At 37.7% G+C, this 12,771-nt stretch overlaps 3 protein-coding genes across 4 annotated transcripts in view; 1 reads left to right on the forward strand and 2 right to left on the reverse strand.

Moving 5' to 3' along the window:
- LOC109544892 (transport and Golgi organization protein 6 homolog) overlaps positions 1–2,059 on the reverse strand; it is a 5,470-nt gene extending 3,411 nt beyond the window's left edge. The window contains exon 1 of the mRNA XM_019915311.2: positions 1,821–2,059. Coding sequence (XP_019770870.2) covers positions 1,821–1,896 — 76 coding nt within the window. The 5' untranslated portion in view covers positions 1,897–2,059. The remainder of the gene's footprint in view (positions 1–1,820) is intronic.
- A 3,442-nt stretch (positions 2,060–5,501) lies between these two features.
- Positions 5,502–10,034, forward strand: LOC109544868 (UDP-glucosyltransferase 2). Of its 2 annotated transcripts, XM_019915269.2 has the most exons (8): positions 5,502–5,689; positions 5,766–5,861; positions 5,946–6,101; positions 6,211–6,924; positions 6,977–7,341; positions 7,394–7,622; positions 7,681–7,900; positions 9,679–10,034. In XM_019915269.2, exons 4-8 carry the CDS (start codon positions 6,468–6,470, stop codon positions 9,962–9,964), a joined length of 1,557 nt encoding a protein of 518 aa, XP_019770828.2. In that variant the 5' UTR covers positions 5,502–5,689; positions 5,766–5,861; positions 5,946–6,101; positions 6,211–6,467; the 3' UTR covers positions 9,965–10,034. The 2 variants fall into 2 exon arrangements, with proteins under 2 accessions (XP_019770828.2, XP_048524860.1); XM_048668903.1 differs by having other exon boundaries at positions 5,946–6,924.
- Positions 10,035–10,195: 161 nt separating this feature from the next.
- On the reverse strand, positions 10,196–12,303 carry LOC109544869 (UDP-glycosyltransferase UGT4). Its single transcript, XM_019915270.2, has 6 exons — positions 11,927–12,303; positions 11,660–11,866; positions 11,243–11,601; positions 10,953–11,175; positions 10,676–10,895; positions 10,196–10,594 (listed from the first exon to the last, which is right to left on the reverse strand). The coding sequence occupies exons 1-6, from the start codon at positions 12,183–12,185 to the stop codon at positions 10,342–10,344; spliced, it is 1,521 nt and encodes a 506-aa protein (XP_019770829.2). The 5' UTR covers positions 12,186–12,303; the 3' UTR covers positions 10,196–10,341.
- Between the last annotated feature and the right edge of the window lie 468 nt (positions 12,304–12,771).

The following is a 12,771-nucleotide window of genomic DNA, read 5'->3' on the forward strand; positions in this document are numbered from 1 at the left end:
GGGGGGGGGGGGTTATGTAGAAAAAATACAGTCTTCTGTTGTCTATGAAATTAGAACAATTATCGTCGTTTTGTGCAAGGGTGGCGTAAGATTATGCCAAAATTCCATGTTTTCCGTCCCGTTTTTGCTCATTTCTCGGAGGCAAAATGAGCAAGAACGCTCATTTGTACATCATTGTAGACAGAAATAAATGACCCTTTTAGAAAGTGAATCATGGATGGGGAAATGTTAGCAGTTTTCTCAAAAAATGGTTGAATTCAAGAAGTTTTAGATTTGCGTGGTTTTTTTTTTAGTTGCAAAATCCACTTGAACATAACGCTGCTTTTTTTGAAGTTTCTCAAGAACCATTCGAGCCACAGAATTCGTTTTGGCATCGTTGGATAGAGAATTGAATAGTCGATTCAGTCGTAACAACGTAAGTGAGGAAATTCGAGTAGTTTTGACACAGAAAGCGAAATATGAATATCAAACACTTAGGTGCAAGATTATGCCAAAATTTAATGTTTTCCGTCCCGTCTTTGCTCATATCTCAGAGGCAAAATGAGCAAGAAAGCTCATTTGTACATCATTCTAGAGATAAATAAATGGCCTTTTTAGCAAGTGAACTATCGATAAGGAAATGTTGGCAGTTTTCTCAACAAATTCAAAAGTTTTAGTATTGCGTGGTTTTTTTTGTTGCAAAAAAAAAGTTGTGCCGGAGCCCGCCCCCTTCAAAGCCAAAATATTACCTACTTTTTGGAAGTCTTTATTTAGATACACGTGCTCAAGCTTCAGCTACATTAAGTTTGTGTGAAACGCATTCAATATAGAAATATAACAAAAAATGTGCAAAACAATCCTTCAATTCTTCAAATTTTCCATCCTGCTGATAACAAATACAATTTTGGGTGTTCAAACGCCAAATTTTCGTTCAGTTCATTTGCTGAAATCTGGCTACTGAAAGCCAGTTTGTGCAGATGGGTTGAAAGATTTGCTGAATTTTTTCAAGTGCACTTTCGACAGGTACAAACAAAAGGAATATTTGAAGGTGGCGTTTTCAAATTCGCTGCTCAGAAAGACTGAAATAATTTTGCAGACCACGTTCACAAATAGCATATTCTGGGGCCTGGGCAAACCTCAGAAATCCCAAACTAAACTTTCTAATCTTAGGGGTATAGAATGGTCAAGATAAATCTGACAAAAGGACCCAAAGGTCGAATGAAGAAAGCAAATTCACACCTTTTGTGCACGCCGTGGTTTGGGTCGGCTCCAATGATATTTTACCCCCCTGAGCTATTGTTTGATATCCTCTGAAGTATCGGAACTAAACTATCTATGTGAAAAATGCCCAAACAACCAAGCACAAGATGGCTTTTGGACTGTGCCTAACAAGGAAAAATGCATAATTCTGTATGACGAAGTAATTATGAACTGATGAACCACTTAATTATAGAAAACAATTATGACTTGGTTTCTTATGTAAGTAGGTACAGATCTAGATGCGCTAAACTCGGTCATTTTGTATCGGGGAATGTAAAATACCATGCGATTAGCACATGTCGAAACAGGTATCTAATTAAAGGAGATTTTAGGGGCAGTTTTATTCAAAATTTTTGTAGACCCTGGCCGTAAAGCTCGTGAATTGAAATGTTGTTTATTCGAAGAAACGTGCATTTATAAAGGCTTTCCAGCGAATGAATTTGCGCCAAAATCGTAGGCTTGAACAACAGGGTTTCGAAATAAACATTTTCAAACTTAGGAGTAAACAATATTCATTCCAGCATACTGGAAATTGCTTTAAATACTTTACTTTGCATGCTTGTATTGTTTTGCGTACATACCCTTTAAATTCTCGATTCTCAGGCAGCGGAGTTGATCCACGAACCACGAAGCTTTTCCAAAATCAGTTCCTTCCATAATGAAGCACTTTATTTCCACTTATAGTCTGTGAATTAGATGTAGCATAAACTTTGCACAACACTAGCGATTTGTTTAGGTCACACACGAAATCTGACCATAGATAAAGACAAGTAGAATCTGACTTTGTGTCTGACTTCAACTGAAATCCTAACCTGTATTTGGCTGTACTTATAGCCAACTCAAACCCATCGACGTTGAAAAGATGCCATCCTTCTGGGAAACCATCGAGCTATGCAAGAATAGTGTATGATCAAGAGTGAGAGAGCAACATTTTAGGAGAGAGACAGCGCTACTAGGGGTATTTAACTACTATAAATTAAGAAAATTTTTTGGAAAATCAACTGAAAAATGTGCATATTTTTAACCACTTCTACAAATGAAGGCATGAATCAAATATATTTTTTTAACCAATAAATTAAAAGGCTTTAGGCAATTATCTTTTTATTTTTTCGTAAAAAATAATTTATGCATTAATGCATTAAAATGGAAAACTATAAATCCATAGAAAAAAACAAAAGCCTCATTTTTCAGATTTATTTTTCGTTTATGAATGTGCACCTAATACCTATTTAAGTAATATTGGAAAATCATCGTTAAGTGCTTTAAAGGTTTAATGCTTAGATTTAATACGTTTTTAATGGGCGCAGGAAATAAATCTCTGTATTTCCGTTTCGTGTTTACTCTAATCTCTACACCCTTCTTGACAAATCCACTCATTAACTCAGAGTGAAACTCTGTTAAGGAAAAACCGGAGAATAAATTTTGAAGAAATCGACCAAAAATGATGTTTCCCACTCTGGATTCTAGTAAGTGCTACTTTTTAGCACTCTTTTGGACTTTGTCTGTAAATAAGTATAGGATTTTTTAAAATAAAATTTATTTTCAGATCAGCTTTTGCCTTGCATGTACCGGATAGCGCAGATGTTGGATTATTTCTGGCCCATAATTTATTTCACCACTTTTACTACTTTTCTGGGAATTATCGTGCAGACCGTTGAATTTATTACTGCATTCGACTCAGGCTTTTTCTTGCAATTCTCTGCATTTTATATAATTTCCATTTATGTAACAAGGAAATACTGTTTTTAAATAATCTCTCAGTAATGCAGCAAATTTTAGATAATTGTGATAACCGCTCTATACGCAGTTCTGATGCCAATAGTTGCTGAGCAAATCGCAAAATCTCAGCCATTTTTTGCCCTGGACATCACCCAGGCAAGTCATAAGGCCAAGGAACTGGTGCATGATAAAGTCAAAAGAATACACATAAAAATTTTTGCTTTTTGCTGCTTTTCTTTCGTTAAAGTTGGCCTAAATCTGTACTTTTGGAAAATTGATTCCTATAACAGCATATTGCTATGTCGCATGCTGCATCAGCAATGGCCAGAAGGTATATTAATAATTTAATTAATTAATTAATTCACTAGTTAATTGCATCCTTTTCAGCGCCTGTTGCAGCGAAATTGCTACAAGTGTGGGTCTCTGTGATATTTCTAGTGGGAACAGCCATATCAATAATAGTCCCAGTTCTAGTGATATGTGAACTTTTCCATGTTGCGATTCACCTAATCGTGTTGATTGACTACGTGAAAACCCGGAAAGTTAGATTCGACCATAAGTCCCCATGGGGGGCTCAGAAAAGCATTGGAAACCATATAAGAGCAATTGCTCTTAAGCATAAAGACATAAAAAGGTGCGTAGTTTAGGGTTAGCGAGGTTTGCATTGAAGCCAACTGGGTGGAAATGTGAATAATAATTGCTCCTGTAAAAATACATATACGTTTCTAAAATTGGCAAAAATGTTCCGAACTGAGTCTGCGATTTTTCAAATTCCGGATTCAGTTTTGCTCAGCAATTTTGCGTTTTCCCTTTCCAAAGCAGATATTTTCCAAACTAAGCGTAGCATGAGGCTAAAATTTTCTTGAAGAATCAGAAGAAACTCAAGAAAGAACTCAATCTGTGGGAGGCAAATGTTGTCCACATTTTAGCCAATTTTATTTTTAGTCCCAATTTTTATTTAGCATGAAGCATATAAGCGATTTCTTGTGGATGTTCAAACTTGAGATTCGATTCAGCTCGAGATCTGTGGATGGTGTGGGACAAGATTTTAAAGCTGAAATTTTCAGGATTGTTTCAAATATGGTCGAAATTTATGGGGGATAAGGGACGATTTATTGAGATTTAGCACGTAGGTACATGATATTTTTCACAAGCTTTCGAAGCTTGTGAAGATCGACTGACATGCACGTGTGAAATTATTTGGGATAACAAAAGCAAGAGAAAGGCCCGAACGGGTTTCAATTTTAAGTGGTCAATTTTCTGGTCAGAAAGTCCCGAGGCGATGACAAAGTTGATTTCAATCAAATGGGAAAATTGAGAAAAACCACCGATCTAAACTGAAGTTTTTTTGCAAAATTATGAATATTTTGGGGTTATTATAATTCAGTATGAATGAATTAGTAACTCTATTAATACGGGCCCGATTTGGATCATTGAAAATTCATTCTAAAGCGAGTGGTTTGGTCTAAAAATCGTATTTTGCAAACTTAAAATCACTAGAGAATCTTGGACGTCATCAGAGTTTGAAGGTCGAAAAGACGATTTTTCAAAAAAAGACAAATGTTATCAATTATTTCTTTGCGGATTTGAGGTCGATTTTCTTTTGGAAAAACAGCTTTTTGCATATGGAGATTTTCTGCGTAACTGTTAATATCGGGCCGATTTGAAAATTTTGAAATTTGTGGAAAAACGAACGATTTTGTATAAAAACTGTATCTCGGAAAATTGCAATCGGTTAAGGTCCAAAAGACGATTTCCCGAGCAAAATAATTTGAATTTCACCGCGATTAACTAATTTTCAAAATGGAACATCAGATTGCTCGCAAAGTGTATTCTCGACACATTCACTGTCTATAAGAAAATTTGTATTTGCAACAGAAATAGTTATTTCGGATCTGAAACTTCTACCGTGTTTTTCAATGAGTTCGATGCATTCCTCGCGTCCATGAGATGAAAATGGTGTGAAATTAAAGACATTTTGAGAATATTTTCATTTTTTCAAAAAATCGACCCCCACCCTTGAAAAAATTTCGGTCAAAAATCAAAATTTCAAGTGCTTGTTTCTTGAGCTCAATCGATTCCTTGCGACACAAGAAGGTCACAAATATGCATTTGTAAAGTGTTTGGGTCAATAATAAGGAAGAAATCGTCGGCTAAAGATCGTGAACCCTCAAAAAACGCTTAAAATGTGCCGAAAATATCTATTATTTCGGATCTGAAACTTCTACCGTGCTTTTCAATGAGTTCGATGCATTCCTCGCATCCGTGAACTCAAAATGATGTGAAATTTAAGACATGTTGTAAAAGTTTTAATTTTTTCAAAAAATCGACCCCCACCCTAGGAAAAATTTTGGTCAAAAATCAAAATTTCACGTGCGTGCTTCTTGAGATCAATCGATTCCTTTCGACGCAAGAAGGTTACAAATATGCATTTGTAAAGTGTTTGGGTCAATAAAAAGGAAGAAATCGTCGCCTAAAGATCGTGAACGCTCAAAAAACGCTTAAAATGTGCCGAAAATGCCTAATATTTCGGATTTGAAACTTCTACCATGTTTTTTAATGAGCTCGATTCATTCGTCGCGTCCCTGATGATTTTTCATTTGAGTTTAAGTAAAAAAAATGCATTTCCAGGCACCATCATGACTTATATTCCTCCAAGCAAACGATTCAATTAACATATTACTTGAGCGGATTTCTGATGGGGTTTATAGTAATTGTGACGCAATTCACGGTAAGAAACACACAATAAACAATAAACTAAAGTAGGAATTGAAGGTTTAAAACATGATTTAATCGTGTGGTTTCAGCCAACAGCAAACATTTTTCAAACCATCATTGATTGTCTCACATATGTCGTGTGCTCGTTTCTCATTGTGGATGCCAGCGAAGAATGCGACTCTTTGGTAAGTAATTTAGCAACAAATTGTGCGGTAAAGAAATTTATCTACTTTTTTGCACTTTTTTAACTGAGGAACAAACCTTTCCAGGGCGGCCAGTTTACAGCCGCAATTTACGATCTAAATTGGTACGATTGGTCTGCTGAGAACCAGAAGCTTTTGTTAATATTAATAACGCATTCGGCCAGAAATATACCAGTTACAATCCGGATGATGTATAAAGTCAATAGAGAGTTGCTGCTGAAGGTATTGTCTTTTCTCCGTTAAACACTCCAGCATTTTTTTGGCTTATTCAATATTAATCTTATTAAAGTGTCTTAATATCCACCTGAATATGGGAAATTTCTATTTTTAGATAGGTCGAGTTTTATACCCGGTAGCAAATTTACTGTATTCAATGAGGAATTGATGCCAGACACCCAAACAAACTATTTCCTTAATCTAACAGCACTTTACTATCAGAATCCGACACTTTATTTACACAGACTGGACGCCACGCACTGAACTAAATAGATAAGAATTTGTTGCTTTCTTCGATTTGAAAAGATTCTCGCAGTGTTAAACGGATAACTGTCCAAGTATTCAGGTCCAAAGTGGCCCAGGGAAGCGAAAATGTTTCTAAATTTCATATTTTTCGTCAATTTCTTCAACATTTTGCTTCAAGAGTGTGCGGCCGCAAGGATTTTAGTGTTCATCCCATTGCCGTTCTACAGCCACCAATCGGTGTACAAACCGCTATGGAACGAACTGGCCAACCGCGGGCATAAGATCACTTTGCTCACTCTAAACCCCATGCAACCCCATGAAAATATCACTCAAATTGACCTTAGTGCGGTTTACACGAGGCTGGAAAAGGCGAAATTTTTCGATGTTTTGAGCTCCGGCGAACAGAGCCTGGAAAATGTTCTCCATGTGTTCGACACGGTGCTTGAAGCAGCAGACGAAGAGCTGAGCCACCCGGAAGTTAAGGGCTTGATTGCCGGCAATCAGTCTTTTGATCTGGTGATAACCGAGTATTATCTAACTGTTGGAGCGGCGTTTGCCCACAAATTCCAATGCCCTTTCATCGGTAAGTCCTCAAACTACCCACAACTGGAAAGTTGCAAAAGCGATGTTTTTAGGGGTTGTTTCCATGGATGCTGCCTCAGATGTGCACAATATTATCGGAAACCCCACTCACCCTATTCTATATCCAGCTTTAGATCTGGGGTTTTCTGGAGAACTTAATTTGAAACTACGGCTGGGCCGCACCTTGTTTTACCTGGCGTGGAATGCGTATGTTACCTACTCAATCCGACCTAGAGAAAATGAGTTAATCCAGAAGCACTTTGGAAGCGAGTTTCCTCTGGTGGAAAACCTCAACAAAAAGGCGAGCTTGCTGTTTATTAATGTGAATCCGGTTTTTCACATACAGCGGCCTTTGAATGCCCAGACCATCAACGTCGGGGGCGGTTTACATATTCAACCGCCCAAAAGTTTACCTGAGGTAGGCTCAGTGGGATTTTTCAAGCCATGTATTTATATGAAGTTTTTCGAAGGATATTCAAGGATTCTTGGATGACGCCCAACACGGGGCGATATATTTCAGCTTGGGCAGCTCGATACGGAGCTCACAGCTGCCTGGCAGCACCAAATCAGCCATCATCCAGACCTTTGGACAACTTCCCTATAAATTTTTGTGGAAATATGAAAAAGAGCTAAACGACAGCATGGAGGTTCCCAAAAATGTCCACCTCTCCAACTGGCTGCCACAGCAGGATATTTTGAGTAACCCCACAGTGGACTGGTGATTTTTCCAGAGTTTTCAACGACTGTCTTATTTTAGGGCATAAAAACATCAAGCTGTTCATCACCCAAGGTGGGTTGCAATCGCTGGAAGAATCGCTCTTCATTGGGGTGCCAGTTTTGGTTCTACCCTTCTATGGGGACCAAATATCCAACGCTCAAATGGTGGTTGAACATGGATTTGGACTCGCTTTGGATCGTCGGAACGTAACAGTGCGAAATTTTATGAGCGCTATTTTGAAATTAATTACATCGACAAAGTAAGTGCAAGTTTTCAGTCTGGTGATAGCAATTGATTTTTAAAAATTTTGGAGTTTTTGCCAATTTGGATTCGACCCGTGTCTTCTCCACGTTAACAGACAGATTCAGAAAATCGTTAAGCAACAACTGGACCAAAGGGAGAAATTTCTTTTATATTAATCAATGGAAGACTTTCGTTTATGTGACTGACAACAACTGCGTTAAAGAAAGCGATTTTTTATGCAAAAATCGATAAAGGACACCTGACGTTGTATAGTCTGCAAGTGTTAAATTCATAGCGTATTTTTTGGAGTTTTCATGAATTTTTGGAATAGTCTTGAACTTTCCCGGCGTTCCGTTTACTTTGACAGGAATTTCAAAAAATTATCATGCAAAAACTAGATTAAAGAGATAAACATCTTCTAAAGGAATCAGTAGAAAACACCTCTCTTCATATGCCCTCAAAATTGCACATTTATTGCAGTTTTTGAAGGTTTTTCGAATTTTTCAGACGAAGATGAAATTTTCTATCGTCTCTTTTACGTTAACAGGCACCTCAAAATACCAGGATGCAGAAATTTTGCGATCGAGGAAGATGTGTTATACAGTATTAACTAGATGCAGCCAGAAAATTACAACTTCATAACGTTGTTTTGAGAGTTTTGGCAAATTTTTTAAATCTACCCGATGACTCCTTACGAACTCATTCAAAAAATTGTTATGCAAAAACCAGACCACATAGAGACATTCCTTCCATATAAATCAATAGAAAACACTTTAATTTTAGAAAAGTTATCGACTTTTTTAATATCGATCCGGTCTTTTTTCCGTTAACAGACACTTTCGAACAAACATTATGCAGAAACTGCACCAATCCAATAGAAGACACTTCACGCTAATTATTATTATATCACGCTATTAATTATAGAAGAAGACATAAATGCATAAAAAAATTGTGAGAGTGACGAATTTTTGAAATAGACTTATGCATGCATTATAGAATGCATTAATTAGCGTCTCTTTTACGTTAACGGATATTTAAAAATTAATTATGCAAAAACTTTATTAAAACAGGCGATTTTTTATGCAACAGTGAATAGCACACTCTACTTTATACGTCCAGAAAGCTACAATTTCATACCGATATTTTATCAGTTTTCGCGAGTTTTTGAATTCGAGCCGGTATCTTTTTTACGTTTGCTAACACATTCAATTTTTTTTATGCAAAAACTCGCCTAAGTAGAAAAACGCCGTTCAAAGCGATCAATAGAAAACACTTGACTTTGAAGGCCACGAATGTTGCAAAACTATAGGAATGTTTTTGGAGCTTTAACGAATTTTTTAAATCGAATCGGAATTTTCCGCGGTCTCCTGTACATTAACAGCTACTTTAAAAAAGTCATTATGCAAAAACTCGACTAAAGAAAATGATGATTTTTGTACGGTCATCGATAGAAGACAGTTCACATGACATAGTCTGAAAGCGGTAAATTTGTAGGAAATTTTTTGGGGTTTTGACGATTTTTTACATCGACTTAAAATTAATCGGCGTTTCTTTGACGTTAATCGATAATTTAGAAAATCACTCTGCAGAAACTATACTGACAAGAGCGATTCTTTGTACAGCAATCAGAAGAATACAGAGACTTGACGTTGAACTCCACCAATGTTGCTAAATTAAAGAGCTTTTGCAATTTTAACAAAGTTTTTACTGATGCAATTTATGGAATGCACTTAATAGAAATAACAAACAATTTCGAAAACTTTAGCACTTTTAATTTGAACTTTTTCTGTGTAGATACCGCAATACAGCCTTGAAATTGGGCAAGCAAATATCGGACCAACCGTGGACGCCACTGGAAAAGGCTGTTTGGTGGACGGAATTTGCCATCAGGAATCCAAAGGTTGATTTTTTGAAACATCCAATAGCTTCCACTCTGCCTTTGTATCAATATTATTTTTTGGACTTTCTTTTCGTTTTTCTCGCTTTATTTAGTGTCGTTTGTTGCGTCATTTTTTGTGGGTTTGTTGTTTACGTTCACCTTTTAGGTAGGTGTGGACGGACGAAGGTAAAAATGGACTGATGTTGGTAGTAAATAGGTTTTGTATTATTGTGCGGATTTTTGTAATTAAATTATATTGAAATTATCAAAAGCATTATGAGTTTGGTTGCTGATTTGGGGAGTTCTGATACGCGAGTGCAGCACAGGAACGCAGGAAATTGCAGTTCAAGGAATATCTATGAAAAATATGTGATTCCGTCCGACTCAACGGCAGGACTTTTCCAGCAGCAAACATAAAAAATTGCACAAAACTACCTTGTAATGCGTGTGGATCTGCAATTCAAATGAGTGGCAATTATCAATCTATTTCTACGCAATAAAAATTCAAGTCGTTGCTGCCAAAAATGCCAAAGAAACATCCCCAATTGTCTTGCAATCCTTGCACATTCAGTATTTATTCAACAAATCTTGCGGGAAATTGAGTGCAAAATGAGGCTTAAAAGCCGGATAAAAATGAAAATAAATAGGCAAATCAGACCGAAAACGTCCAGCATGTACGCCTTCCACAACGGCATGTCCAGTAAAGGGTTTCTAAAATGTTTAGCTCCTTTATGGCGCAAAACGTATTCTGTCCACCATGCAGCTGTTTCCACATTTGGCGCAATCGCATCTCGGAAAATATCACCAAATTCTTTAGCTTTGTCTAAATATCTATAAAAAAAATAGCTTAGTTGAAACCGAAAGGCTTCTTCAGATAACTGGTCAAAACTCACTTAAAAAGTCTATACCTACTTGAAATTGCTGATTACTTCCCCAACAGCCTCCCGCACAGTTTCCTCTGTAATGTTATGTCTATGTACTTTGAGGCCGAACCCAAGCTGAACCATGCGATCCACATTAGAGTGTTGATCGCCAAAGAAGGAAATTCCTATCATTGGCTTGTTGGCATTCAAGGACTCCTGCATAGATTGCAAACCGCCTTGCGTAATAAACAGCTTTATATTGGGATGAACTGCAAATTAGCGGGGACATTTTAAGGCAAACTTCCTCAATCAGAACGGAAACTTACGCAAAATATCCGGCTGAGAACTAAACCACTTCTGGGCTTTGATGTTCGCAGGCAAATCATCAAACTGCTCATCAGTTTTCCATAGAACTCGATGGGGCAACCCGGTGAAGGCCTTCAAGAGTTCGCTTTTGGCTGAGGCATTGAGATATCCGCTTTTCACGTTGGTTCCCAAGCTGAAATAGATTGCGCCTTCTTCAGCCTCATCCAGAAAACGTTGGATTTCCTTGAAAAACAAAATTCATTGAGAACTTTATCTAGGTAGGTGATCTGAACTCTATTGGAGAAGTTACCGGCGCTAAAGGTTTGCTTTCCCCAATATGCATCCCATTTCCCACAGTGATGGTGTTGGGCATCAGAGCTCTAATGGGTTGAAAAATCGGATTAGTGGCGACGAAAAGCATGCTCATGTTATTCTGAATCTCCGGGATTGTTGGCACATTTGCCCCAAAATACTGCTGAAGGATCCGCTGTTCTTTGGGAAAGGTGGTGAAATTGAGCAGAGCTCGATAAATCCAAATGTACAGGAAGCTCTTCAAACGGTCCCAAAATGTGTCCTGGACTTGCATGTTCGGGTCTGGAGTCACTAAGTGATGCACCAAATTGCCCGCAGTGTCGTGGTATTGAAGCGCACAATCCATGGAGCTCAATCCTGGAAAGTTCCTGGTTTATTGGGGGTTTGGGAGGGCCAGAGTGAGAAGCAACTGTACCGATGAAAGGAATTTGGTACCACCAACTAAAAACCATCATGGCTGGAAGTTGCGCTTCAACCATCAACAAATCATAGTGATTGTCCTTGTTGTGAATCAAATTCTGTCCTTCCGGACTCTGGAAGAACTTGTTGTTCGTTTCGTTGAAAGCGCGAACGAACGCTCGACCCATTTCAATAAAACTCTTTGAGTCGTTGCTGATTGTATCTGAAATTCATCCACACTAAGCAACATTTACTTTCAACACTCACTGATCATCTGCAGTACCGAAAACCTGGTGCTTCTCCATTATCTGGTATCCGTATCCAATATCGATTTCTTTCACCCCCTTCAGGCTCAGATCATCCATGGGATCTGTGGTGACCAAAGTGATGTTGTGACCTCTTTTTGCCAATTCCCTCCACAAGGGCCGAAACGGCATTTGGTGGGCAAACGACGCTGTTGGGATAATTGCTAGTATATTGGCACCTAAACTCACACTCACAAATATTTGAAATATCACCACACACCACACTAATTGCCTCATCTTGAAATAATAATCTCCCAATGATGGCAAACAGCTGCAAAATTACAGTTGGTGTAAGCCTGATAAGCGCAGGTGAGTGGTGCTTGACTTCACGTATCTGCAGATATCTGCCTACTTTTAAGTGTGTAGGTATTGTATAAGTGGACATTTGTTCGAAATATACAGGGTATCAAGATATTTGGGCTTTCGCCGCCGTTGACTACAAAAGGTGAGTTTTACCCTAGTGGGTACATTCAAAAAATTGTAATGCTGCAACTAGACTTCGGAGAAAAATGCTTTATATCGCAATCAGTAGAAGACACTTTGTGCTATATGCCCTAAAGGTTTCCAATTCATAGCCGCGTTTTTGGAGTTTTGGCGATTTTTTGAAATAGACTTGGATTTATGCAGCGTCGCTTTTCTGTTAAGAGATAGATACCTTTAGAAATCAGAATGCAAAAACTGTGCTTAAAAGATACATGCCTTGGAAAGAAATAAATAGAAAAAAAATCTTTGCGTTATGTGCTCTGAAAGTTGCAAATTTACAATGCAGATTGTGGAGTTTTAGCGAGTTTTTTAAATAGTCATGAAATTTTCTGCGCGTCTT

The sequence above is a fragment of the Dendroctonus ponderosae genome, unplaced genomic scaffold (genome assembly GCF_020466585.1).
Source record: "Dendroctonus ponderosae isolate FM_Combo_2020 unplaced genomic scaffold, Dpon_F_20191213v2 Dpon_F_20191213_8, whole genome shotgun sequence".
Lineage (NCBI taxonomy): Eukaryota > Metazoa > Arthropoda > Insecta > Coleoptera > Curculionidae > Dendroctonus > Dendroctonus ponderosae.

Coding starts and splice junctions, on each gene's coding strand:
- LOC109544868 (XM_048668903.1), top strand. CDS start 6,468: ATGTTTCTAAATTTCATATTTTTCGTCAATTTCTTCAACATTTTGCTT. Junction 6,925..6,976: donor ATTCCAATGCCCTTTCATCG/GTAAGTCCTCAA, acceptor CGATGTTTTTAG/GGGTTGTTTCCATGGATGCT. Junction 7,901..9,678: donor AAATTAATTACATCGACAAA/GTAAGTGCAAGT, acceptor TTTTCTGTGTAG/ATACCGCAATACAGCCTTGA.
- LOC109544869 (XM_019915270.2), bottom strand. CDS start 12,185: ATGAGGCAATTAGTGTGGTGTGTGGTGATATTTCAAATATTTGTGAGT. Junction 11,867..11,926: donor GGAGAAGCACCAGGTTTTCG/GTACTGCAGATG, acceptor GATGAATTTCAG/ATACAATCAGCAACGACTCA. Junction 11,602..11,659: donor GTACCAAATTCCTTTCATCG/GTACAGTTGCTT, acceptor GGAACTTTCCAG/GATTGAGCTCCATGGATTGT.